Here is a 27,703-nt window from a genome sequence, read left to right as displayed (position 1 = left end):
CCACTCCGCCTCGCGCCCTGGCGCGGTCTCTCACGCCCCCTTTGTCTTTGCGACTCCCGTCCCCGGGTTAGTCTCTGCCCATTCCCCCTCCGGCCCTCGCATCGCCCGGGCGCACGGAATCTTCGTCTCTCAGATCCAGAAAGGCTCTCGTCTTCTGCACCCCAGGAACCCAGCCCCTTCCTCTCCCGCAGCAACCCCCCCTCCCGCAGCCCAAAACAACCCCGCCGCTCCCGGCAAGTCTGGAGAGAATAACAACCTTAAAGGGTTCGCACTTTATCAAGCGGGCTGAGCGATCATCACGACCACCTGTATGAGGCGGGAGGAGCCGAGTTAAAGGATCTCCATGACAGTGATGGAGAAACTGAGGCCCAGGGAGGGGGCGGGGATTGCCCAAGGTCATAGTGTCTAGGATAAAGCCAGAAACCAAACCCAGGTTGCTGAACTCCGACTCCTGGGGTCTCTTTTGTTACAGCCTCCTGCACCCTTTCTTGTTCTCTAGGGGTTGGGTGAAAAGCAAGAGATTAGGAGGTAAATCTGAGCGCTTCGTGGATAGTTACTGGGAGAAATGGGGCTGGGAGAGGAAAGGGAGTACCTACAACCCCAAACCCACATTCAGCTGGAAGGGCTGTTTCCAATTATCCTGGGGGAAGGGAGGGGGTTGCCTTTTTGGGTGTAAGAACCCTAGCTTTCAGCACCTCTGGGCAGAGGTGACATTCCTCTCCTCTTTCGAGCTGTCACAGGCCTCCAGTCCCTTCCCTTTGATTTTGAGGTCCAAAATCAAATCCCCTGCTGACAGTATCTCTTCAGAGCCCCCCTTCTCAGGGTTCGGCAAAGTGTGGGGGAGGAGCTGCCGCTTGAAATAACATACTCCCCGTCTCACCCCCAAAGGCAGATAGAGAGAAAACACCAGTGACAACTGCTGAATGAGAGACGCTGGCCCTTGTCCTGCATCTAATGGGAATACAGAATGTGACGTCTGTGTTTTCAAGCACCATTCCTCTTTCCATGTGTGTCCTTGACTCTGGCTGCCCAGTCATCTGACTCCTAGGGGAGTCCAGGGGAGAGGAGGGGGTGCTTCTGTTCCCCTTCCCCAGGAGCTGAGTAATGTCGCTCTGCCACTGGATGATGGTAAACAGCGTTGAGCGAGAGAGAGCAAGTGTCTTGTCTGTCACTGTCTGCAGTCTCACAGTCACGCCCAGCAGTGTGACACACGGCTCCTGCCACTCCTGCTCAGCCACGCTCACTTTGACCCCTGCCACGCCACCTTGGGAGATTTCAAACAGGTCCCCCCCCTTTCAGTTTACCAAGTTGCCTAGCAACCAACCGGTCAATGGCATGAAGCCCCACCCCCACTCACTTGACTTCACACCAAGCTCAGCAGTCCCATTGGCTCCCGCCTCTCAACCCTGGTTTCAGGAACAATATGCCAGTCCCCAACGCTGCTGGACAAGGAAGCCCACAAATATCCCTCCCAGCCCACCAAACAGACACAAAGACTCTAGTATCATGTAAAACCTTTTTATATAAACTCACCGCCACCTCCCTCTGCCCCTCCTTGCTCCCTCTCACCCTGGTGAGCATCAGGGACACTGGGGTCTGGGCTCGCCCCACACCACCAGAGCTGCAGCTGACATTCAAGGTGGACATGGCGCATGGAGAGCAGGGGAAGGTCCCCCTCCTGCTCCCCCTCGTCCCCACTCTCTGTGGGCTCCGGAAACACACGCTGACCAGAGGCAGTGGCCAGCAGAGGCAGGCTAGGGTGCAGGCTGGAGAGAGAGACAGGCACGGTTTGTCAACACCCTGGAAGGCAAGGCTGCTCACAGCCTCAGCACTGCCCCCCTCCCCAACCATGCCCCAAGATCTGTGGAATTGACCAATGACCTCACTCCATTGGTGCAGTCCTTCTGGGGCAAAAAACTCAGCACAGGCTCGGGAGTCCTCCCATGCTCGACACCACCGAGGTCCCACACACTGACAGCCCCGCCAGTGCCGCCACTCACTAGGAACTGCCCAGTCCTGAGGGAGAGCAGAGGCCTGCTGACATGGAGTCATCGTCCTGGGGCAGGAGCTCCTTACACCCAGGGACTGGGACCTGGGCTACAGCTGGGCATCCCTGGGGACACTGGGGCCCTAGGCAGGAAGGACCCACAGTCACTCACGGGTCCAGATCGAAGTAGATGCGCTGATTGGTGGTCACCTCACGACACACAGACCACAGTGGATGACCAGGCTGTCGCAGATCCCAGCACAGAAGCTCAGCATCCTGAAAACACAGAACAGGGGCCTAGAGCCCACCCCTCTCTACCCCTACCCCCTCCAGACATCCCTGCTTCCCTCAAGAGTTACAGGTGCTCCTGTAACTTAGCTTAGGTCTGCTTTTTTCCCCACGTCTGTCCCCCAACATATTAGACTACGTCCCCACTCCTGCTTACTACCCTGTGAGATCTCAAGACATGACTCCTACTACCTTGCGGGCTCCTGAGAAGAAGCGGTTGCCGTCGGGGTGAAAGCAGAGGTGGGTGACGCCCCCTCGGTGCCCTCCCAGCAAGGCGAGCGGGGAGCCATCATCCCAGACATACAGACCCAGGGAACAGCCATAGGAGCCACAGGCATAGAGTGGCTGGACGGGGCTGAAGGCTATGCAGGAGATGATGCCGCACTGGCCCCGCTTTTTTGCTAGAAAGAGAAGGAACAGGCCCTGGCTGGTTGGCTCAGTAGTAGAGCATCGGCCTGGCATGCAGGTGTCCCGGGTTTGATTCCCAGCCAGGGCACACAGGAGAAGCACCCATCTGCTTCTCCACCCCTCCCCCTCTCCTTCCTCTCTGTCTCTCTCTTCCCCTCCCGCAGCCAAGGCTCCATCGGAGCAAAGTTGGCCCGGGCGCTGAGGATGGCTCTGTGGCCTCTGCCTCAGGCGCTAGAATGGCTCTGGTTGCAACAGAGCAACATCCCAGATGGGCAGAACATCGCCCCCTGGTGGGCATGCCGGGTGGATCCCGGTCGGGCGCATGCAGGAGACTGTCTAACTGCCTCCCCGTTTCCAGCTTCAGAAAAATACAAAAAAAAAAAAAGAGAGAAGGAACAAAGCGGAGGGGCGACAGCACCGGACATTAACCGGGCTAATCAGAGGTGCACCTCTCTCATCCCAGAGCCACTGTGCCAGGACTCAATGTCTCCCCTACCCCCTTTGTCACAAACAGGATGAAGACCCCTGATACTCCCCAGATCTTCCTATCCCCCCCAAAGAACCAAAATGAAATGCCCAAAATCTACTTCTTCCCTTCAAATCTGTCTTTCCTGGAAGGAATGGAGAGCTGAAGGCTTAGAGGAAAAAAGAATCAGCCTCACCTCCAGTTTCCTAAACATACTAAGATTCTGGAGACGAAAAGGGACACAGCCAGACGAGACCAGGCTCAGAGTGAACCAGCTCCTTACTCAGCAGGTGACCTCGGGAAACTTTCGACCCGTCCTGAGTCTGTCTTCTCCTCTGCCCACCCGGCACGCCTGCCTCCCGGCTGCCCAGACCACATGTGGTCCCTGGCTCACACAGGCCCCTTCACACATGGCAGTGCCCTTTCCTTTCTTCCTCTCCTAGAAACACAGGTTCTTACCAAATGTAGCTCGGACCTCACAGTCACGGCCCGGCCGGGCCGTGGAGAAGACACGCACAGTCCGATTGAAGCCGCAGAAGAGCTGGGAGCCATCCGGAGAGAAGCAGAGAGAGTGAGCCGCCGTCAGCTCGTCCTGCAGGGAGGAAAGGGCTGAGCACAGGCCTTGTGACCCCCCCACTACCCTCAAAGCAGGACAGCTGGGCCAGGGTGAGTCTGGGGCTGGGCGGGGGGTCCCTACCAGGTGGTTGTAGGCGCGAAAGGAAGCTCGGAGCTCTCCGGTGAATGCATCCCAGATGTGAATCGGGTTCTCCCGGCTGCTGCTGGCCACACTAAGAGAAGCAAGGACACTGAGGCCCTAGTGCTGTCAAAGGAAGGGGAGGGAAGCCAACTTACCAGCCCTCTCAGCTCACATCTGAAGGGCACAACAAGCTTTCCTCCTCCCGAAATCCCAGGGCAGCCCTTGACTCTTAGTAGAGGGTCCCCTTGGAACTGCTGGGGGCAGTAGGGGAGGCAAAAGACATCACTTACTAGGAGGTGTCTGGCTGGGTTGAAGACATCAGAGAATACCAGCAATAATCATAGATGGTGTCGCCTTCCACCATCCGAAGGACAGGGACCTGGAGAGGAATGAAGTATCTGGGTCACTGGCAGGACAGGAGGAAGACTCGGACCTCCAGCAGTTTTCTGGCAGAGGGAGACCATCTGTCAGCATTTAACCAGACAGGAAAAGGCAGATGGGGTCAATATGAAAAATAGAATTTTTTTTTATTTTAAGCAAGAGAGAGAGACAGACAAGAAGGGAGAGAGATGAGAAGCATCAACTCGTATGTAGCACTTTAATTTTCATTGATTGCTTTCTTTTTTTTAATTTTTTTTATTTTATTTTTTTAATTATTTATTTATTTATTCATTTTTAGAGAGGAGAGAGAGAGGGAGAGAGAGAGAGAAGGGGGGAGGAGCTGGAAGCATCAACTCCCATATGTGCCTTGACCAGGCAAGCCCAGGGTTTCGAACCGGCGACTTCAGCATTTCCAGGTCGACACTTTATCCACTGCGCCACCACAGGTCAGGCCTGATTGCTTTCTTATATGTGCCTTGACCAGTGGGCTCCAGCCAAGCCAGAGACCCCTTGCTCAAGCCAGCGACCTTTGGGCTCAAGCTAGTGACCATAAGATGTTAATAATCCCACATTCAAGCCGGCAACCCCACACTCAAGATGGTGAGCCCATGCTCAAGCCAGTGACCTTGGGGTTTCAAACCTGGGACCTCAATGTCCCAGGTTGACACTCTATCCACTGTGCCACCACAGGTCAGATAAGAACAGAATCTTGATCTCAATCAAAGGTCAGCTCATACTTTAATATCAGATTTGGCCACCTTTTGCTTTTTTTTTTTTTTTTTTTTTTTTTTTTTAAGATTTTACTTATTTATTTTAGAAAAGGGGGAAGAGAGGAGGGGGAGGAGCAGGAAGCATCAACTCCCTCCCATATGCGCCTTGACTGGGCAAGCCCAGGGTTTCGAACCAGCAACCTCAGCGTTCCAGGTCGACAGTTTATCCACTACGCCACCACAAGTCAGGCCCCTTTTGCTTTTTAAATACTTAGAGAGGAAGCCTAATCAGTGGTGGCTCAGTGCATAGAGCAGCAACCCTGGACACTGAGGTCCTAGGTTTGAAACCCCCGAGGTTGCTGGCTTGAGTGCGGGCTCACGAACATGAACCCATGGTTGCTGACTTGAACCCAAATGTTGCTGGTTTGAGCCCAAAGTCACTGACTTGAGCAAGGGGTTGCTGGCTCAGCTAGAGCCCCCTAGTCAAGGCACATATGAGAAACAATCAACGAACAACTAAAGTGACCTAACTACAAGTTGATGCTTCTTATGTCTCTCCCTTTCTGTCTCTCTCACTAAAAAAAAATACTTAGAGAGTATAAAATAAATAATATCCCAACCCAGAGACAAAGAACCTACCAATGATACTCATATTTATTAAGCAACTACTAGGTGCCATGTAAGCCTTTAAAAAAATTAAACAGTTCAAATATACAAAGTATTAAAGAAAGAGAACCCTATCCTGTGATTCCCATCCAGCTTAAGAAATAAAGTATGCACCTAAAACCTGTATAATTTTATTAACCAATGTCACCCCAATAAATTCAATAAAAATGTTTTATTTTTTTACAATAACATGGATGGACCTTGACAACATTATACGGAGTGAAATAAATCAGAAAAAAAACTAAGATGAATCCATACATAGAAGGGACATAAAACTGAGACTCAGAGGCATGAACAAGAATGTGATGGCAACAGGGGCGGGAGGTTGGGGGAGGGGGGAGGGGGTGAAGAAGGAGAGAGGGGTTAGGGGAGGGGAGGGGCACAAAGAAAACCAGATAGAAGGTGACAGAAGACAATTTAACTTTGGGGGAGGGGTATACAGCACAATCAAATGTCAAAATAATCTAGAGATATTTTCTCTCAACATATGTACCCTGATTTATCAATGTCACGGCATTAAATTTAATAAAAAAAAAAGTTTTATTTTTAGAGAGGAGAGAAAGATCAAGGCAAGGGTGGGGGGAGCGGGAAGCATCAACTCATGGTTGCTTCTCATATGTGCCTTGACCGAGTAAGCCCCAGGGTTTCAAACCTGTGACCTCAACGTTCCAGGTCAATGCTCTATCCACTGCACCACCACAGGCCAGTCATGAGTTTCTTTGGGAATATATTTATATGAAGAAAATATAATGTACAGCACTGTCCTGCACGCCTTTAAACTTACCATTAATGTTATCACTGTATGCATCTATTTGTGGTTGTGAGATTTAACCATCACACATTTACCTCTACTTCATCCATTTTCACTGCTGTACAATACTCCACTCATCTATCCTTTTCTATTGACAATCAATAATGTCTTTTCATTTTTTAGGTAGTACGCCTTTTAACATTTTGGTACACATGTGGGAGGATTTCTCTGTAGTTTCTGCTAAAGAAGAAAGTTACAGTGGTACCTTAAGATACGAGCAAACCAACATACTAATCTTTTAAGATACGAGCTGCGACCCAGTCCATATTTTTGTTCAAGATCTGAGCGAAATTCCGAGATACGAGTCGTGATTCGGGAAGCTGCCGCTAGTTAGCGCATTGGCGCACGGGTCCAGTATCCACAACACGACACCAGCATCTTGTTCTTTCTCATGTGTTACCTGCAGAATCAAGTCGAATCTCATGCGCTGTACTCGTTCTTGCATCATTTTTGCATTTTTAATTTTTTTTGTGTGCTATCATGGGGCCCAAGAATGTGAGTGTAAAGAATAGTGGTGAGAAGAGAATAATGTCAATAGAAGTAAAACAAGAAATAATAGAAAAACATGAGCGTGGTGTACCAGTGATTGAACTGGCAAGGTTGTACGACCGCAATACATCTACAATTTGTACCATCCTTAAACAAAAGGATGCCATCAAAAGCACAAATCCAGCAAAAGGAACTACAATTCTGTCCCAATTAAGGACAAATATCCATGAAGAAATGGAGAAGCTTCTGCTGGTGTGGGTGAAAGAGAAAGAGCTGGCAGGATATACAATGATGGAGACTTTAATATGCGAAAAGGCACATATTATTTACTGCAACTTGAAGAAGAAAGAACCACCAACCTCAAAAGAGGCAGCAGAAGATACTTTTAAGGCAAGTCACGGCTTGTTTGAAAATTTCAAGAAGAGATCTGGCATCCACTCAGTGGTGAGGCATGGTGAGGCTGCGAGTGCTGACGTTAAGGACGTGCGCTTATTGCAAAGGAAGGCTACATCCCCAACAAGTGTTCAACTGTGACGAGACAGGATTGTTTTGGAAAAAAATGCCCTGGAGGACCTTCATCACCACAGAGAAGATGCCAAGCCATAAACCCATGAAGGACCGTCTGACCCTTGCATTGTGTGCAAATGCTAGCGGTGACTGTAAAGTAAAGCCACTGCTAGTGTATCATTCTGAAAATCGAAAATCCTCAAGCCTTTAAGACTCACAAGATTCTTAAAGAAAAACATGCAGGTTATGTGCTGTGCCAATGCTAGGCCATGCGTTACACGGCAGTTTTTTATTGAATGGGTAAATCTCGTCTTTGGTCCTGCAGTGAAGAAATATCTTCAAGAAAATAAACTCCTGATGAAAGCATTACTAATCCTTGATAATGCTCAAGCCCACCCACCTGGTCTTGAAGATGACATTCTCGATGAGTTCAAATTCGTGAAAGTGCCTGATCTGTGGTGGCGCAGTGGATAAAGTGTCGACCTGGAAATGCTGAGGTCGCCAGTTCAAAACCCTGGGCTTGCCTGGTCAAGGGACATATGGGAGTTGATGCTTCCAGCTCCTCCCCACCTTCTCTCTCTGTCTCTCTCTTCTCTCTCTCTCTCCCTTTCTCTCTCCTCTCTAAAATGAATAAAAATAAATAAATAAAAGTTGGTCACTAAATTCGTGAAAGTCCTCTACCTCCCACCCAACACGACTTCAATCTTGCAACCCATGGATCAGCAGGTCATTTCCAACTTTAAAGAGCTTTACACAAAGCACTTGTTCCGCCGCTGCTTTGAGGTGACTGAGAATACAATTATAACCTTTCGAGAGTTTTGGAAAGATCATCGCAATATCGTGATACGTTTACGCATTATTGACTTGGCATGGCAAGAGGTTACAAGAACCTTGAACTCGGCATGGAAAAAGTCATGGCCTGATGTTGTTGCAGACAGGGATTTATTTCGAAGGATTCGAACCAGAGACCAAGACCGAGGTAGAAGCACTGGAGGAGATTGTGTCCCTCGGGAAGTCGATGGGTCTGGAGATAGATGAGGGTGACATAAACGAGCTCATCGAGGAACACGAGGAGGAATTCTCAACTGAGGAGTTGAAGGAGCTACAGATGATGCAACATAGGGAGCTTCTGCAAGAGATTAGTAGTGAGGAGGAGGTCGAGTCCGAGGAAGTGATTTCTACAAGTGAAATTAAAGACATGCTGGCAATGTGGGAGAAGCTTTCAAGTTTCATTGAAAAGAAACCCCCAGAAAAAGTTTCAACTGGTTGTGCTTCAGCACTTTTTAATGACACTTGTTTGTCACATTTCTGTAACATTTTATAGGCAGGCAAAAGCAAACCTCTTTGGATAGATTTTTATTCAAAAGTCCTGCAAGTGAAAGTGCTGAAAGTGCAGCCAAAAAGGCAAAAAGAGGTGATGATTAAATGAAAAATACGTAATGTTAAGCTTAGGTTAAGTTTAAAGTTAAGAAAGTGCATTTTTTTACAATTAAGTTTTTGTGGTTTCATTTTAAGTGGAGAAAGTGCAGTTTTAGTTTTGTTTAAAGTAAAGAAAGTGCAGTTTTAGTTTACACTTAGTGTTAAGAAAGTGCAGTTTTAGTTTACGTGTCTACAGTGCCTGCATCCCTTCCTCCCTCCTTCCTCCTTGCCATTCACCTCCCGTTAGCCGCACTCCTCTGTCTCCAAGGTAAGAATACTGTACTAAATAACACTTTTTTCTTTTGCTTCATATATTTTTTTTATGCATTGGTAAAGTATATATGTGTGTTTAATTAAAAACATGTCTTTTTTCATAATTTAGAATGGTTTGGGGATGTTTCACAGGGCTGAAACGAATTAAATCTATTTCAGTTATTTTAAATGGGAGAAATTTGTTTGATATATGAGTTGACTGATTTATGAGCTCGGTTACAGAACGAATTAAACTCATATCTCAAGGTACCACGGTATAGCTATATCAAAAAAATGCCCTCCAGCATCCCTGGCCGGTGGGCTCAGTGATAGAGCATCAGTCCGGCGTTCGATTCCCGGCCAGGGCACATAGGAGAGGCACCCATCTGCTTCTCCACCCTTCCCCCTCTTCTTTCTCTCTATCTCTCTCTTCCCTTCCTGCAGCCAAGGCTCCATTGGAGCAAAGTTGGCCCAGGTGCTGAGGATGGCTCCATGGCCTCCACCTCAGGTGCTAGAATGGCTCCAGTTGCAACAGAGCAACGGGTCAGATGGGCAGAGCATCGCTCCTAGTGGGCTTGCCAGGTGGATCCTGGTCGGGCACATGCAGAAGTCTGTCTCTGCCTCCACGCTTCTCACTTCAGGAAAATACAAAAAACAAACAACAACAAAAAATGCGTTCTAATTTCCTCACCTATATAAACTTTATCCATTTCCAAATACTAAACTTTAAAAATATCTAGCCTGCCTGACCAGGTGGTGGCGCAGTGGATGGAGCATCGGACTGGGATGCAGAAGACCCAGGTTCAAGACCCCGAGGTCACCAACTTGGGCACAGGCTCATCTGGCTTGAGCATAAAGCTCACCAGCTTGGACCCAAGGTCGTTGGCTCAGGCAAGGGGTTATTCGGTCTGCTGAAAGCCCGCAGTCAAGGCACATATGAGAGGGCAATCGATGAACAACTAGGGTGTCGCAAAGAAAAACTGATAATTGATGCTTCTCATCTCTTTCTGTTCCTGTCTGTCTGTCCCTATCTGTCCCTCTCTCTGACTCTGTCCCTATTTAAAAAAAAAAAAAAAAATCTAGCCTGACCAGGTGGTGGCGCAGTGGATAAAGCATCAGACTGGGATGCAGAGGACCCAGGTTCAAAGTCCTGAGGTTGCCAGCTTGAGCACAGGCTCACAAGCTTGAGCGTGGAGTTGCTGGCTTGAACATGGGATCATAGACATGATCCCATGGTTTCTAGCTTGAGCCCAAAGGTCACTGGTTTGAAGCCCAAGGTTGCTGGCTTGAGCAAGGGGTCACTTGCTCTGCTGTAGCCCCCCTGCCCCCGTCAAGGCACATAGGAGGAAAGCAATCAATGAACAACTAAGGAGCTGCAACTAAGAATTGATGCTTCTCATCTCTCTCCCTTCCTGTCTCTCTGTCCCTATCTGTCCCTCTCTCTATCACAAAAATAAATAAAATTAAAAATAAAAATATCTAGTCTGACCAGGCGGTGATGCAGAGGATAGAGAATCACACTGGGATGCAGAGGACCCAGGTTGGAAACCCCAAGGTCATTGGCTTGAGCACGGGTTCATCTGGCTTGAGCAAGGGGTCACTCATTCTGCTATAGTCCCCGCTCAAGGCACATATGAGAAAACAATCACTAAACAACTAAGATGCTACAATGAAGAATTGATGCTTCTCATCTCTCTCCCTTCCTGTCTCTGTCCTTCTCTGTCTCTGTCACAAAATAAATAAATAAATAAAAATTAAAAAAAAATAAAAACATCTAATAAGTGAGGTTGGGCTAGAACTGGTACTCACAATGCTAACAACACATAAACTTTTAAAACAAACTGACTATATCACAAGACACAAAAAATATTGATACTGTCCGACCTAGGGTATTTCTTATTCATAAAATTTCTCTATTGCCTGACCTGTGGTGGCGCAGTGGATAAAGCGTCAACCTGGAAATGCTGAGGTCGCTGGTTCAAAACCCTGGGCTTGCCTGGTCAAGGCACATATGGGAGTTGATGCTTCCAGCTCCTCCCCCTTCTCTCTCTCTCTCTCTGTCTCTCTCTCTCTCTGTCTCTCCCTCTCCTGTCTAAAATGAATAAATAAAAATTAAAAAAAAATTAAAAAAAATTCTCTATAAATAGAAACCTCCATCAAAACACATAAAGATTATTTTTTTTAAAATTGATTTTAAAGAGAGAGAGGAAGGGCAAAGGAAAGAGAGAAACATCGATTAAAAAAAATTTTTTTAAAGATTGATTTTAGAGCCTGACCAGGCAGTGGTGCAGTGGATAGAGTGTCGGACTGGGATGCAGAGGACCCAGGTTCAAGACCCCGAGGTTGCCAGCTTGAGCGCGGGCTCATCTGGTTTGAGCAAAATCCCACCAGCTTGAACCCAAGGTCGCCTGCTCCAGCAAGGGGGTTACTCGGTCTGCTGAAGACCCGCGGTCAAGGCACATATGAGAAAGCAATCAATGAAGAACTAAAGTGTTGCAACGCGCAATGAAAAACTAATGATTGATGCTTCTCATCTCTCTCCATTTCTGTCTGTCTGTACCTGTCTATCCCTCTCTCTGATCACTCTCTGTCTCTGTAAAAAATAAATAAAAAATAAATAAATAAATACAGATTGATTTTAGAGAAAGAGGAGAAAGATGGGTGGGGAGCGGGAAGTATCAGCTCATAACCGCTTCTCCCCAGCTGTTCACTGCTTCGTGCCTTGACCAGGCAAGCCCAGGGCTACTAACCAACAACCTCGGCATTCCAGATCAAGGATTTATCCACTGTGCCCCAAAAGACAGGCAACATTGATTTTTTGTTCTGCTTTTCTATGCATTCATAGGTTGATTCTTGTATATGTCTTGACTGGGGTTCAAACTCACCACCTTGACTGGCGAATCAGGATTACACTTTAACCAAATGAGCTACCCAATCAGGACCATGAAGATCTTCACCAAATCATTTATATATAAATATCCTGAAAATAACCCAAATGTCCAAAACAGGGGACTAGGTAAGAAAGTTATCTATCATAGGCACTAAGTGCAATATCACACACCATTAAGACTGAAACACCAGGCCTGACGTGTGGTGGCGCAGTAGATGGAGTGTCAACGTGTAATGTTGAGTTTGCCTCTCTCTTCTCTCTAAAATGAATAAATAAAGTCTTTAAAAAAGTGATAAAAGAAAAAAGACTGAAGCACCATGAAAAACATTTAGGATATGATTATTAAAAAGAAAAAAAGCAATATACAAAACCATCTACTATAGGATTACAGCCACATAAAAAGCTTCAATTCTTGTACTAAGCTTGGTAAAAATGTAGAAAATTTTAACTTTTTAAAATTTTATTCATTACCTGAGCAGGTAGTGGTGCAGTAGATAGGGCATCGACATGGGACACTGAGGACCCAGGTAAAAAACCCACAGGTTGCCAGCTTGAACATGGGCTCACCAGCATGAGCGTGGGGTTGCTGGCTTGAGCGCTGGATCATAGACACAACCCCATGGTCGCTGGCTTCAGCCCAAGGTCACAGGCTTGAGCAACAGGCCACTCACTGGCTCGGCTGGAGCCTCCCCACCCATCAAGGCATGTATGGGAAGCAATCAATTAACAAGTCAAGTGTGGCAACTACAAGTTGATGCTTATCTCTCTCCCTTTCTGTCCAACTGTCTATCTCTCTCTCTCTTTCTCGTTAAAAAAAAAAAAAAGAAATTGCCTGACTAGGTGGTGGCAATTCCACCGCCTGTGTGCCACACAAAAATATAAATTTCATGAGGACAGGGACTTTTGTCTGCTTTTATTTAACTAATCCCCAGCACCTAAAGCACGACCTGGCACATAGAATGTACTAAAGAAAAAAAAAAAAGTTGAATGAAAGAATGATGCAATCATCCAACAGTATGGCCTTTCCGATTCCTTAACTTCCTTAGCACCCATAGCCACAGCCGTCACTCGACAGCAGTCACTCAGCATGACTGAGTCCTGGCTTTGTCACCACCAGTCTGAGTATCATCTCCAACTCTCCAAGTATCATCTGGTATACCTGCTCTATTTCCACTGCAATTAATTAGCTTCATCAAACATATATTTATGATCCATTTCCTTACCCACTTCACATTCTACTCACCCATTACACTCACACTCCTGCAGACTTTCAAGACAACTTTGTCTCTCTCGCATAACAAGCTCCAACCAGACTATCCTCCATGCTGACACTCAACTAATAACCATGACTACCAGTGCTTACTGAATAGTTAGTACATGCCAGGCTCTGTTTTAAGCACTTAACATTAATTCTTTTAATTCTCGCAACTTGCTGAGGTGGGTGCTATTATCATCCTCATTGTACAAACAGAAAAACTATATAGTCAGTTAAGCTACTGGGGACCAAGGCATAATCATGAGAATTGGTCTGACTTTAAATGGATGGCAACAAATTTCTAGTGGGCACTGAGCACAGACAAGCAATACTACCACATTGCTTGGTGGTTTTAATCTTTGCCTCTCCGGGACCAATCCTTCACCATACTTTCTGCTCTTGCCCCAAAGATCCTCTTCCTTGAGTTGATAACCTCCTTATATGCTTCACTGAGAAGCCAAAAGACACCGCAATTTTCCAACCACCAACCAGATGCCTCTAAATGCATCTTCTGCCTTGTTCTCTACTGCAAGGAAGGCTTCTGCACCCATCGAAGTCCTCTAATAAATTCCGTAGCCTGTCTTCAGCCAGTGACCCAGTGGCTTTGTTAACCCTTTTCTTTCCTAGAATATCAACTCCTGGAGTTACCCCATCTACTGGAGTTACCCCTCTAACCCTTCTTTGGACCCACATTTTCTCTTATCACCATTCCATTTCTCACTTTCCTGTCACAAGAAAACTGTCCCAAGTTTTCTTCCAAGGAATTGTCTACATCAGTGGTTTTCAAACTTTCTACACTTAGGAACCAGTGAAAATAGAATTATTTCAGGGACCACTAAGGCAGAAGTAAAAACCATTATTAGTATTTTGTGCATTATCATTTAATTATAACATATATAATAAAAATTTTCCAAACAGAAAAAATTTAATAGAATACAACTAAAATTTCTAGAAAGCAGTATGTAATTCAAGTAAAACTAGTATAAAATCTGCTGCTACTTCTTTGCAAGAACACTTGATAACCAAGGCTGCAGTTTCGTTTCCAAGACGGGGCGCCGCACTGTCATCCATTCAGTTATACTGGTTTTTATTAGTAATAGGGCCAAAAGTCTTCTCACACAAGAAGGTAGTAGAAAATAAGATTAAAAATGCAGTAGCTTTGTTACTGAGAGATGGATATTCTTCTTCCAGTGATATCCAAACTTGTGACAATTAGTACATTTTAAGTTTTGGCGCCAGAGTGACATCAGAAGATAAACCTATCAGTTTTTCTATTTCACAATGATTAAGGGAGCAGGAGTTGATATCGTTCATGAATAGGTTATTGATTCAGAGGTCACCTTTATGGGGATCCTCATTATCAGGGTAATAATGGTCAAAGTTTTGAAGTAATGCTTTTAAATGTTGACTTATTATATTAAATACAGATTTCCGGTTGATGTCTACAGCAATCAAGTCTTAGAAAGGTAGAAACATTTCTACATCTTCCTATATGTGACTTTCCCAAAGAACAAGTTTCTTTTTCTTTTTTTTTGTATTTTTCCAAAGCTGGAAACAAGGAGGCAGTCAGACAGACTCTCACATGCACCCGACCGGGATCCACCTGGCATACCCACCAGGGGGTGATGCTCTGCCCATCTAGGGCGTCGCTCATTGCAACCAGAGCCATTCCAGCGCCTGAGGCAGAGGCCATGGAGCCATCCCCAGCACCCAGGCCAACCTTGCTCCAATGGAGCCCCAGCCGCAGGAAGGGAAGAGAGAGACAGAGGAAGGAGAGGGGAAGGGGTGGAGAAGCAGATGGGCGCTTCTCCTGTGTGCCCTGGCCGGGAATTGAACCCGGGACTCCCGCACACCAGGCCAACGCTCTACCACTGAGCCAACCGGCCAGGGCCTAAGAACAAGTTTCTTATTGAATGCATCCGTCTTATCTTTTAATGTAAAAATGTTTGTGTTAGCCTGACCAGGCGGTGGTGCAGTGGATAGAGCATCAGACTGGGATGCAGAGGACCCAGGTTCGAGGCCCCAAGGTCGCCAGCTTGAGCACGGGCTCATCTGGTTTGAGCAAAAAGCCCACTAGCTTGAGCCCAAGGTCACTGGCTCCAGCAAGGTGTTACTCGGTCTGCTGAAGGCCCGAGGTCAAGGCACATATGAGAAAGCAATCAATGAACAATTAAGGTGTTGCAAAGCGCAATGAAAAACTAATAATTGCCTGACCTGTGTTGGCGCAGTGGATAAAGCCTTGACCTGGAAATGCTGAGGTCGCCGGTTCAAAACCCTGGGCTTGTACGGTCAAGGCACATATGGGAGTTGAAACTTCCTGCTCCTCCCCCCCTTCTGTCTGTCTCTCAATCTCTCTCTCTCTCCTCTAAAATGAATAAATAAATAATAAAAATAAAAAAATAAAAAAAAACGTTCCTTCTATTGAAAAAAAAAAAACTAATGATTGATGCTTCTCATTTCTCTCCGTTCCTGTCTGTCCCTGTCTATCCCTCTCTCTGACTCACTCTCTGTCTCTGTAAAAAAAAAAAAGTTTGTGTTAAACCCCTGAAGAGAAGTATTTAGTTTGTTGAAGAGGCTAAATATATCTGCCATAGATGCAAGCTAAGCCATCATTCTTCATCCAACAAAAGCTCTCCTAATGCAGTTTCACTCTTGTACAGTAGAAACTGTCTCACTTCTCTCAGCTCAAAAAGGCATGAAAGAAGCCTGACCTGTGGTGGCGCAGTGGATAAAGCGTCGACCTAGAATGCTGAGGTTGCCGGTTCGAAACCTTGGGCTTGCCTGGTCAAGGCACATATGGGAGTTGATGCTTCCTGCTCCTCCCCCTTCTCTCTCTTTCTCTCTCCCCCCTCTCTCTAAAAATCAATAAATAAGATATTAAAAAAATAAAAATAATAATAATTAAAAAAAAAAATACAACCTGCTTGACCAGGCTGTGGCGCAGTGGATAGAGTGTCGGACTAGGATGCGGAGGACCCAGGTTTGAGATCCCAAGGTCGCTGGCTTGAGCAAGGGGTTACTCGATCTGCTGAAGGCCCATGGTCAAGGCACATATGAGAAAGCAATCAATGAACAACTAAGGTGTCGCAACAAAAAACTAATGATTGATGCTTCTCATCTCTCTCTGTTCCTGTCTGTCTGTCCCTGTATATCCCTCTCTCTGACTCTCTGTCTCTGTAAAAAAAAAAAGTGGGGAGGCAGTCAGACAGACTCCTGCATGCGCCTGACCGGGATCCACCCAGCATGCCCACCAGGGGGCGATGCTCTGCCCATCTGGGGCATTGCTCCGTTGTGGCTGGAGCCATTCTAGCGCCTGAGGCAAAAGCCAGGGAACCATCCTCAGCACCCTGGCCAACTTTGCTCCAGTGGAGCCTTGGCTGCAGAAGAGACAGACAGAGAGAAAGGAGAGGGGGAAGGGTGGAGAAACAGATGGGTGCTTCTCCTGTGTGCCCTGGCTGGGAATCAAACCCGAGGACTTCCACACTCCAGGCTGATGGTCTACCACTGAGCCAACTGGCCAGGATTGCAGGGGCACATTTTTTACAACTAAATGCTGCCAGTAAATCATATAATGCATGGACATTTCTGGGTGTGCAACACCCTTTATTTTCACAACTACCCAAGTGATGTCCAATCATGCTTGCAGCACCATCTATACACACTCCAACACACTTTCCCCAGTTGAAGTCCTCCACCTGAAAATCCTCATTAAAAGCACTAAATATCTCTGAACTACTGGCCTGACCAGATAGATCAAGACAACAGAGTAGTTCTTCCCTAATGTCTTTATTGTCAACATACCTCACAAAGCAAAGTAGAATAGCATGATTACTCTCATCAATTGATTGACTCATCAAGTTGAATGGCAAAAACATTTTGATTTCTTTCTCTCTTCTACAATTTGCTCAATATCATTGGCAAGGTCAAAAATTCTTCTCTGAACAGTATTGTCCGAAAGCAGTATAGCCTCAGGATTTTGTGCGGTTTGAGGACCCAACATTTTCCAAGTGACATCTAAGATGCCATGCTTTACTAATTCTTCACCAATAACCAACGGTTATTTTGTTTTCAATATTCAAAGGGGAGCTAAACAAGATGTTCAACGCAGCAATTTGTCACGAGTCATCATTTTCTTTATTTGACTTTTCTGACTTCTCATTTGGTTGTATAATCTTTCCCAAAAATTCACTGACTTCTCAATAAGATTGCTACACTTTAAATGCAAATGACCAGTAAGTTTGGAAGGTTCCACTGTGTCATTTGACAGAATTTCAGAACATACTACATACAAGGGCTGTGGTGATAATTCACTACCAGATGCTACAGTAAAAACAAGTTGGGGGCCCTGGCCGATTGGCTTGGCGGTGGAGTGTCGGCCTGGTGTGCGGGGGACCCGGGTTCGATTCCCGGCCAGGGCACATGGGAGAGGCGCCCATTTGCTTCTCCAACCCCTCCCCTCCTTCCTCTCTGTCTCTCTCTTCCCCTCCCGCAGCCAAGGCTCCATTGGAGCGAGGATGGCCCGGGCGCTGGGGATGGCTCCTTGGCCTCTGCCCCGGGCGCTGGATGGCTCTGGTCTCGGCAGAGCGACACCCTGGAGGGGCAGAGCTTCGCCCCTGGTGGGCGTGCCGGGTGGATCCCGGTTGGGCGCGTGCGGGAGTCTGTCTGGCTGTCTCTCCCCATTTCCAGCTTCGGAAAAACAGAAAAAAAAACAGAAAAAAAAAACAAAAACAAGTTGGGTTTTTTTTTGGGGGGGGGGTTGCATTTTTTTTTTACAGAGACAGAGAAAGAGTCAGAGAAAGGGATAGATAGGGATAGACAGACAGGAACAGAGAGAGACGAGAAGCATCAATCATTCGTTTTTCCTTGCGACACCTTAGTTGTTCATTGATTGCTTTCTCATATGTGCCTTGACCGTGGGCCTTCAGCAGACCGAGTAACCCCTTGCTCAAGCCAGCGACCTTGGGTCCAAGCTGGTGAGCTTTGCTCAAACCAGATGAGCCCGCGCTCAAGCTGGTGACCTCGGGGTCTCAAACCTGGGTCCTCTGCATCCTAGTCCAACGCTCTATCCACTGCACCACGGCCTGGTCAGGCAGGTTGTATTTTTTTTTGAGAGAGAGAGAGAGAGGGAAGCAAGGAGGAAAGAGATGAGAAGCATTAACTCATAGTTGCTTCACTATAGCTATTCAGACTGCTTCTCATATGTGCCTTGACCAGGAGGCTCAAGCCAAGCCAGTGACCCCTTGTCAGCAACCGTGGGCTTCAAGCCAATGACCCTGGGATCATGTCGATGATTCCCGCACTCAAGACAGCAACCCCATGCTCAAGCTGGAGTGCCCACGCTCAAGCCAACAACCTGGGGGTTTCTAACCAGGGCCCTCAGCATCCCAGATCAATGCTGTATCCACTGTGCCACCATTGGTCAGAACAAGTTTTTTGTTTTGTTTTGTTTTTGTACTTTTCTGAAGTTGGAAACGGGGAGGCAGTCAGACAGACTCCGCATGCGCCCGACCGGGATCCACCCAGCATGCTCACCAGGGGGCCATGCTCTGCCCATCTGGGCCGTTGCTCTGTTGCAACCAGAGCCATTCTAGCGCCTGAGGCAGAGGCCATAGAGCCATTCTCAGCGCCCGGGCCATCTTTGCTCCAATGGAGCCTTGGCTGCAGGAGGGGACGAGAGAGACAGAGAAGGAGAGGGGGAAGGGTGGAGAAGCAGATGGGCGCTTCTCCTGTGTGCACTGGCTGGGAATCGAACCCGGGACTCCTGCACACCAGGCCGATGCTCTACCACTGAGCCAACCGACCAGGGTCAGAACAAGTTTTAAATACTCATTATCAGCCCTGGCCAGACAGTTTGGTTGATTGGAGCATCATCCTGATACATAAAGGTTGCCAGTTTGATCCCTAGTCAGGGCACATATAAGAACAGATCAATGTTTCTGTCTCACTAATATCAATAAATAAAACTTAAAAATAAATAAGTACTGCCTGATCTGTGATGGTACAGTGGATAGAGCATCAACCTGAAATACCAAGGTCGCAGGTTCAAAACCCTGGGTTTGCCCGGTCAAGGCACATATGGGAGTTGATGCTTCCTGCTCCTCCCCATTTCTCTCTCTCTCTCTTTCTCTCTCTCTCTCCCTGTCTCTCTCTCCCCTCTCTAAAATGAATAAACAAAATCTAAAAATAAAATAAATAAATAAATTAGCCTGACTAGGCGGTGGCGCAGTAGATAGAACCCAGGTTCGAGACCCCAAGGTCACCAGCTTGAGCGCGGGCTCATCTGGTTTGAGCAAAGCTCACCAGCTTGGACCCAAGGTAGCTGGCTCAAGCAAGGGGTCACTTGGTCTGCTGAAGGCCCATGGTCAAGGCACATATGAGAAAGCAATCAATGAACAACTAAGGTGTCGCAACAAAAAACGGATGATTGATGCTTCTCATCCCTCTCCATTCCTGTCTGTCTGTCCCTATCTATCCCTCTCTGTCTCTGTAAAAAATAAATAAATAAATAAATAAAATTTACAACACAATGACACTAAAACAGTCAATTTACTTGCAAACAATATGGACGCATTTTTAACAGGCAAGTACATGCACGACTATTTTGCGCAAGTGTGAAAAAAATGTATTACTGAGAGTGGGGGGGGCTGGAAACAAAAACACACAACAAATAAAGTTTTATAATGCTACACACAATAATGTATCATGGCCTGACCAGGCGGTGGCGCAGTGGATAGAGCGTCGGACTGGGATGCGGAAGGACCTGGGTTCGAGGCCCTGAGGTCGCCAGCTTGAGTGCGGGCTCATCTGGTTTGAGCAGGGCTCACCAGCTTGAACCCAAGGTTGCTGGTTCCAGCAGGGGGTTACTCGGTCTGCTGAGGGCCCGTGGTCTAGGCACATGTGAGAAAGCAATCGGTGAACAACTAAGGTGTTGCAACGTGCAATGGGAAACTAGTGATTGATGCTTCTCATCTCTCTCTGTTCCTGTGTGTCTGTCCCTGTCTGTCCCTCTCTCTGACTCACTCTCTCTGTAATAAACAAACAAATAAATAAATAATAATGTATCATGGTGCAAGCTGGTACTTGGTGTCCAAACACTACAAGTACAACGCACTGAACTCTACATAAGTTTGTCTGAATGCTATTGCACAAACATGGGAAAAAATGAACTGGGGGTGGGGTAGGAGTTACAACCTGCACATAACCTAGCTGGCCAGAAACAGAAACTTGCAATGAATAAAGTTTTATTTTACTGCATATAACAATGCAACACGGTACAAGCTCATGATTTCCACACCATACATGTACGATGCATTGAACACTACATAAGTTTGTCCAAATGCTTTTTATGTATTGTACATAATCTGTAAATCTTCTGCATGGTGCAAAAGGATGTTTGAACAAGTTCCAAAATCTAAGATAACCTCAATAGCATTTTCATCAATGATACAGGTTGATTAGTAGCAATCACCCTAAGTATAAGTAAGTTCAACTAAGATCACTGGGTCTGTAATCTTCATACAACATCAGGGTGGTTAACTCTTTCCCAGACTAGCACAAAACTTCTGGTAGACTGGCACCTGTCTGTGGACCAGTACTTGAGAAACACTGTTCTAACCCGACCAAGTGGTAGTGCAGTGGATAGAGTGTCGACCTGGGACACTGAGGACCCAGGTTCAAAACACCAAAGGCACCAGCTTGAGTGCAGGATCATCTGACTTAAGTATGGGCTCCTCAGCCTGAGCATGAGCTCACTGGCTTGAAACCCAAGGTCAATGGCCTGAGCAAGGAGTCACTGGCTCAGCTGGAGCACACCCCTAACCCCCACCATCAAGGCACGTATGAGAAGCAATCAATGAACAACTAAAGCCTGACCAGGTGGTGGTACAGTGGATAGAGCATCAGCCTGGGATACTGAGGACCCAGGTTCAAAACCCTGAGGTCACAGGCTTGAGTACAGGCTCACCAGCTTGAACATGAAATCATAAGACATGACCCCATGGTCACTGGCTTGAGGCCAAAGGTCGCTAGCTTGAGTAAGGGGTTATAGTCAAGGCACATATGAGAAAGCAATCAATGAACAATTAAGGTACCGCAACTGTGAGTTGATGCTTCTCATCTCCCTCCCTTCTTGTCTTTTGCTTGCTCATTAAAAAAAAAAAAGCAATAACTTTTTGGGCCCTGCTGGCTCACTCAGTGGATAGAGCACTGACCCGGTGTGCAGACATCCCAGGTTCAGGGCACACGTGAGAAGCGATCATCTGCTTCATTTCCCCTCCCTCACCCTCTTCTCTCTTTCTTCCCCTCCCGCAGCCAGTGGCTTGACTGGTTCAAGCATCAGCCCTGGGCACTGAGGACAGCTCAGCTGGTCCAAGAGTCAGCCTCAGGTGCTGAGAATAGCTTGATTAATTCAAGCATCTGCACCAGATGGGGGTTGACAGGTGGATCCCGGTTGGGGCACATGCAAGAGTCTATCTCCCCTCCTCTCACTTAAAAAAAAAAAAGGAAAGAAATAACATTTTGCCTCTACTTTCGTAAAATTTCTCCTGTGCTCTACCTCCATATGCTGGAATGCTCAGAGTAATGCTTGAGACTTCTCCATCTACAGTCTTTTTTTCTCCATTGATTTGAGAGAGAGAGAGAAAAAAAAGAAAAGAGTGAGAAGCATCAATTCGTTCCATTTAGTTATGCACTTACTGGTTGCTTCTTGTATGTACCCTGACTGGGGAACTGGATTGAACCTGCTACCTCAACACACCAGGATGATGCACTCTTCACTGGGCCACCCAGCCAGGGCAATACTCTCTCAAGACCGAAATCACTCTCAAAACACAAGATACTGCCTGACCAGGTGGTGGCGCAGTGGATAGAGTGTCAGGCTGGGACGCAGGGGACCCAGGTTCGAAGCCCTGAGGTTGCTGTCTTGAGTGTGCGATCACATACATGTTCCTGTGGTTGCTGGCTTGAAGTCCAAGGTCGCTGGCTTGAGCAAGGGGTCGCTCACTCTGCTGGAGGACCCCCCCCCCACATCAAGAGAGAAAGCGCATATGAGAAAGCAAAAAATGAACGACTAAGGTGCCGCAACAAAGAATTGATGCTTCTCATCTCTCTCCCTTTCTGTCTGTCCCTAACTGTCTCTCTCACTAAAAAAAAGACACAAGACACTAAATGCTGTCCCACTACTCAAAGTATATCTCCAGCCCCCATTTCTCCCCTTAGTTTTACATTTCACATTCAGTGTACCTAAAAACACTTGACTTGTCCAAATATATTTTTTTTAATTTATTGCTTTTTAGAGAGAGGAAAATTAGGAGCATCAACTCATAGTTGCTTCACTTCAGTTGCTCACTGATTGCTTCTCGTATGTGCCTTGACCAATCCAGGATTCTGAACCAGCAACCCCAGCATTCCGGATCAATTCTCTACCCACTATGCCACCACAGGTCAGGATCCAAAACCTTTTTATAACCCTGTTTCCTCTGAGCAAATAACACCACCATCCACCCAGCTGCAAAAACCTCGGTATCACCCTTGATTACCTCCTTCCCTGCACCTCCACATCCAAGTGACCTCCAAGTCCAACAAAACACAGTTCAGCTCCATCCACATCTCTCCATCTCTCCTGACACCACCCTCAACCAAGCCACCAGCATTTCCTGCCTGGATCACGAAAAACGCATCCTAATGAGTCTCCCTGATTTCACTGTTGCCTACCCACAATCCATTCTCTAAACTTCTGCCATCATGTCTTAAAACTCTCCCATGGCTTCCCAAATCAACTCCGAATGCCCTACTCACAAGATCTGACATGCTGTGGCTACTTGCCATCTATCCATCACTAGCACACTTCCCCCCTCACTGGCCTCAGTCTAGACTAGGGGTCTCAAACTCAACTCAGCATGTGGGCCGCAGAGCAAGATCACAGCCATTTGGCGGGCCGCACTAGGTCTACAAAAGGCAACTGTTACGCAACACTTTTCTCACTGCAGTTGAAAACAAAAAAAAATCAGTACAACAAGCACAATCGTACATGCAGTTTACTCAGTGTCACAAAACGACCAGAAACTGTAGTTCGCATCACAACTGCTGTTAACTAAGCTAATATCTAGCTAGAATGCTAGAGAAACGAAAAATACAAGTAGGCCCCTAGGCTTACTTAATTTTATCCAAAATATTTTGAACTTTGTGGATTAGTCTGCAGGCCGCACAAAATTGTTCGGCGGGCCGCATGCGGCCCGTGGGCCGCGAGTTTGAGACCCCTGGTCTAGACACACTGGCCTTTTAATTCTTCTCTATTGATTTTTAGAGCGAGGACAAGAGACAGAAATGTCGATATGTTGTCCCGCTTATTTATGCATTAATTGATTACTTCTTTTTTTTTGTTGTTAGGGGAGAATGCGAACGCAGTCACCCACTACCACAAATTATGCAGTCGAGTTTCCCATATTGGGGGAAGTCACAGGGGTCAGCACACTCAGAGTGCAATGAGTGAGCCTCATCTTGGGGAAACCACTTTCATGATCATGGTATCTCCCCCGCCAGCTAAGTATCACTGGTTGATTCTTGCATGTGCCGTGACCAAGGTTTGAATTCACAAGCTTGGGGTATCAGGATGATGCTCTAGCCACCTGAGCAACCTGGCCAAAGCTGGCCTTCTTTCTGTTCCTTGAACACACAAAGCTCTTTCTCAGTTCTTGGTCTTTGGAAGATCACTGACTCTCCCTGGAATGCTCTTTCCACAGCTCTTCACAGGACTGATCTCATAATCCTTCAGATCTCAGCTTAAATGTCTCCTTTTCAGCGGGCACCTCCCTGACCATTTTATCTAAGGTGGTATCATCCTCTTATTAGTCTCTCCTCATTCTGTTTCTTTCCTTAACAGCATTTATTATAACCTGTAATAAACCTGATTATTTATTGGTATACATGTTTGTTGTCTATCTCCCAAACAAGAAAGCAAACCAGCTCATGTCTCGTTTACCACTTGATCCCCCAGAAAAACCTGGGATAAACAGTAGCTAACATATTGGTAATCACTGAGTAAGGATCTGAAGGTATGCTCTCCCTCTCATGAGTATGCCCACACCTTGCTTCACTCTCAGGCATACATCTCCTAAATTCTAAGGATCCTCACAAGACTTGCAACCAGGGGAGGAATGGGCAGCAGGCAGCAGCTGGTCCTCGGCTGCACTCTCAACCTCTCCAAAGCCCCTTTCCTCTGACTTGCCAGTGAGGCAAAGCAGCCCTGTGTAGGCTAACTTCTCCTACATAACGTTCCTAGAGAGCCAAGCAGTCCCACCCATGCTCTCTCCTGTTAATTCTTCTATCCTAAGCCCTTCCTTGGTTCACTGTACCCAGTTTTAATAAACGTACTCTCAAAAATAAATAAATAAATAAAAATAAATGTACTCTCATAAAAAAGGAAAGAAAAAGAAGCCTTACCAGCAGTGGTGCAGTGGATAGTGTTGACCTGGGACCCTGAGGTCCCAGGCTAGACACACTGAAGTCAACAGCTTGGGTGTGGGCTCATTTGGCTTGAGCACAGGATCATTAACATGAGCCCCAGGTCACTGGCTAAAGCAAGGGGTCACTGGCTCAAGGTACATACGAGAAACAATGAATGAACAAATAAAGTGACATGACTGCTAGTTGATGTTTCTCATCCCTCTCCCTCCCTTCCTGTCTGTCTCTCCCCACCTCCGTAAAAATTAAAAAGTAAAATTTAAAAATATCTGCAAGTCACCTGACCTGTGGTGGCCCAGTGGATAAAGCATTGACCTGGAATGCTGAGGTCACTGGTTCAAAACCCTAGGCTTGGCCCTGGCCGGTTGGCTCAGTGGTAGAGCATCGGCCTGGCGTGCAGGAGTCCCAGGTTCGATTCCCAGCCAGGGCACACAGGAGAAGCACCCATCTGCTTCTCCACCTCTCCTGCTCTCCTCCCCTCCCGCAGCCGAGGCTCCACTGGAGCAAAGTGCCTGGGCACTGAGGATGGCTCTGTGGCCTCTGCCTCAGGCGCTAGAGTAGCTCTGATTGCGGCAGAGCGACGCCCCAAGATGGGCAGAGCATCGCCCCCTGGTCGGGCGCATGCAGGAGTCTGTCTGACTGCCTCCTCATTTCCAGCTTCGGAAAAATACAGAAAAAACAAACAAACCCTAGGCTTGCCCAGTCAAGGCACATATGAGAAGCAACTACTATGAGTCGATGCTTTCTACTCCCCCCCCCCTTTCTCTCTCACTCTCTGTCTCTTATCTAAAATCAATAAATAAAATTTTTAAAAATAAACAAATACTACCTGTAAGTCAATTAAGTACTGTCATGAAAAATACACTACTCTTTCATGGAGAACACATATTACTGACAAAAAAAAAGAGATAAATATCTCTTCAAATGACTTCAGAAATCAGGGTAGAAAATGCTACCTATGGAAATTCACGATGAAGAAAAAGTTCAGTGTGCCATGTAGGAGCTATTTTGGCCCTTACCCTTACCATTTCTGCATATTCCAGCTGTTCCCTTTCACTGTACAGCTCTTGGGGCAGGTTATAGATCCGCAAGATGTTATCAGCACTATTGGTCAAGATGCAGGAACCATCAGGGGCCCTAGGAGTAGGCAAGAGTTAGAAAGCTGGACAGACCTACATTTTCCAAGTGTAAGGCTAGGGCTGAGTCTATCTATGGGATCAATAAGCCCCCCAAAACCTTGAGGGAAGTAGGAAACACAATCCTAGATGAAACTGAAGTTCAGTCCAAGAGGAATTCTCACTCCTATTCCCACCTCTGGCGGATCCTTCTCCCAGATAAACGGGATATTTTAAGGTGAAAATCTTGGTGTGTTTATCGCCCTGCCCCATCTTCCTTACCACTTACAGCCTTTCAAGAAGTTCTCGGGTTGGGTGCTGAACTCTGACCAGGAACCAGTGAGAAACTGAGGCAGCTGGCAGAAGCTGTAGTTCCAAGTGCTGGAAAGAAGACAGGGGAACAACAAACCTGAGTCCCTAGTGCAGAAAGAAAATAAGCCTAGAGAACTGGGACTGAAGACTGGAGAATGAGGTATAGCTCACACTTCCATACGTCTCACAATTCCAATCTCCTCGGATTCCTGAGTCAACTGCCATCACCACTTACGTGGTTCCGTCATCCTCAGGAGCGGGTTCTTCAGACACACCTTCCATGGCTTCTCCAGGCCCCAATTCTGGCCTGTTCGTTTCCTCTATTGGAAGGCTCACATTTTCAGAAAGTTCTTGTTCCTTGATTCGAGGGCTCAACTCAATAGAAGGGCCAAACCCTGTTTCCAGAGAAGTGGAGAGAGAAGCTGGGTCACCCTCCCCCGCCTCCTGTGACACAGCTGAGCCAGCCACGGGATCTGGAGACGCGCGAGGCGGATCATCCCCATCAGATGGCAGTGGCATCAGCTCTGGGTCCGTATTTTTATCCATCGGGGAAGCCTGAGGAGAGAGACAGGCTGAAGCCGGGGCCTGGTCTGAAGACAGGCAGTGGGGAACTAACGGCCCGGCCTGCGGCGTCTTCATGCTGCCGAGAAAGCGCGGCAGGCATTGGCCTCGGCCCGACAACCCTCTTCCGCCTCGCTACTAGCTGGCTGCTTGGCTCGACACCTTCAAAGTTCGCAAGGATCCGGGAAGCCATCTGGAAAATCCATCTGTGCCTTCCTTCTTCTTCCGGGAGGGAGCAGAAGACCCCCGGAAGGCTTACTAACAGTGACGCACCCCGACGTTGAAAGTACCGCGAAGATTAGCCGGCCGGTCTTTACGCACCACTTGCTCTCGCGAGATTTGGACCCACCTTTCGATTGGACCTCCGCATCTCGGCTCAGATATCGCGGGCGACCCACGGGAAGGGCAGGACGGGGACGTAACCAGTCGTGTTTTACCGTTCCCATCAAGCCGTGGGACTTCTAACGGCTACTGGGAGTTGTAATCTGAAACCTTCTTCCGGGGCGAGAGGTGCCAGAGCTCCCGCGGTCGTTCTTAAAGCACTTCCCACCGCACCTGCAGAGGGCGCCAGCGCCATGTTTGATATTTACAGCTTTTGAACTTGGCATCTTATTTGCCAAGTTCCTCAGACTTCTCTCTTAATTCAATGTTTATTATCGAGCTCTTAGTTGTTTCCAAGTACTGTACTAGGCACTGGGAAATACAACAGTAAGTTAGTATACTAAGGTTTACGTTGCTGTGTATTGAAGGCAAGCAACAAATCTGTTCATATAGTGGTAAGGACTGTGAAAAAAAATAAAATAAGATGTGGAGTATTGGGGGAAACACATTAAATTGGGATCTTAATGAAGGCCTTCCTAAAAGGTGACACTTTAGCTGAGAAGAAACTATCCAGCTATCTGGGAGAGGAGTGTTCCAGGCAGAGAGAACGGCAAGTACAAAGGGTTTTTTTTTTCTTCCATCTTCATATTTGTCACAGTGGCAGGAGTGTTCCAAAATGGTCTCCACCAATTCTGCTCTCCGGCTTTG

At 47.0% G+C, this 27,703-nt stretch overlaps 1 protein-coding gene and 1 non-coding gene across 2 annotated transcripts; both read right to left on the bottom strand.

The window, feature by feature from the left end:
• Positions 1-1,502: 1,502 nt before the first annotated feature.
• WRAP53 (WD repeat containing antisense to TP53) lies at positions 1,503-27,003 on the bottom strand. Its single transcript, XM_066264161.1, has 10 exons — positions 26,349-27,003; positions 26,084-26,182; positions 25,712-25,823; positions 4,137-4,225; positions 3,847-3,937; positions 3,609-3,741; positions 2,468-2,676; positions 2,160-2,263; positions 1,882-2,016; positions 1,503-1,766 (listed from the first exon to the last, which is right to left on the bottom strand). The coding sequence occupies exons 1-10, from the start codon at positions 26,750-26,752 to the stop codon at positions 1,520-1,522; spliced, it is 1,623 nt and encodes a 540-aa protein (XP_066120258.1). The 5' UTR covers positions 26,753-27,003; the 3' UTR covers positions 1,503-1,519.
• Positions 23,612-23,773, bottom strand: LOC136327650 (U1 spliceosomal RNA). The gene has a single exon (XR_010729828.1). It is a non-coding gene; the product is annotated as a U1 spliceosomal RNA (small nuclear RNA).
• Positions 27,004-27,703: the final 700 nt, after the last annotated feature.

The sequence above is a fragment of the Saccopteryx bilineata genome, chromosome 2, assembly GCF_036850765.1.
Source record: "Saccopteryx bilineata isolate mSacBil1 chromosome 2, mSacBil1_pri_phased_curated, whole genome shotgun sequence".
Taxonomy (NCBI): Eukaryota; Metazoa; Chordata; class Mammalia; order Chiroptera; family Emballonuridae; genus Saccopteryx; species Saccopteryx bilineata.
This window is presented reverse-complemented; position numbering and strand designations above follow the sequence as displayed.

Bases quoted from the DNA above. Each gene is read 5' to 3' on its own strand.
- WRAP53 (XM_066264161.1), bottom strand. From the start codon at position 26,752: ATGAAGACGCCGCAGGCCGGGCCGTTAGTTCCCCACTGCCTGTCTTCA. The intron at 4,226-25,711 runs GTAAGGGTAAGG...ATTCCTCTCCAG, and splicing joins AGCTGGAATATGCAGAAATG to GTCCCTGTCCTTCGGATGGT. The intron at 2,264-2,467 runs GTAGTAGGAGTC...CTGTGTTTTCAG, and splicing joins TCTTCTCAGGAGCCCGCAAG to GATGCTGAGCTTCTGTGCTG.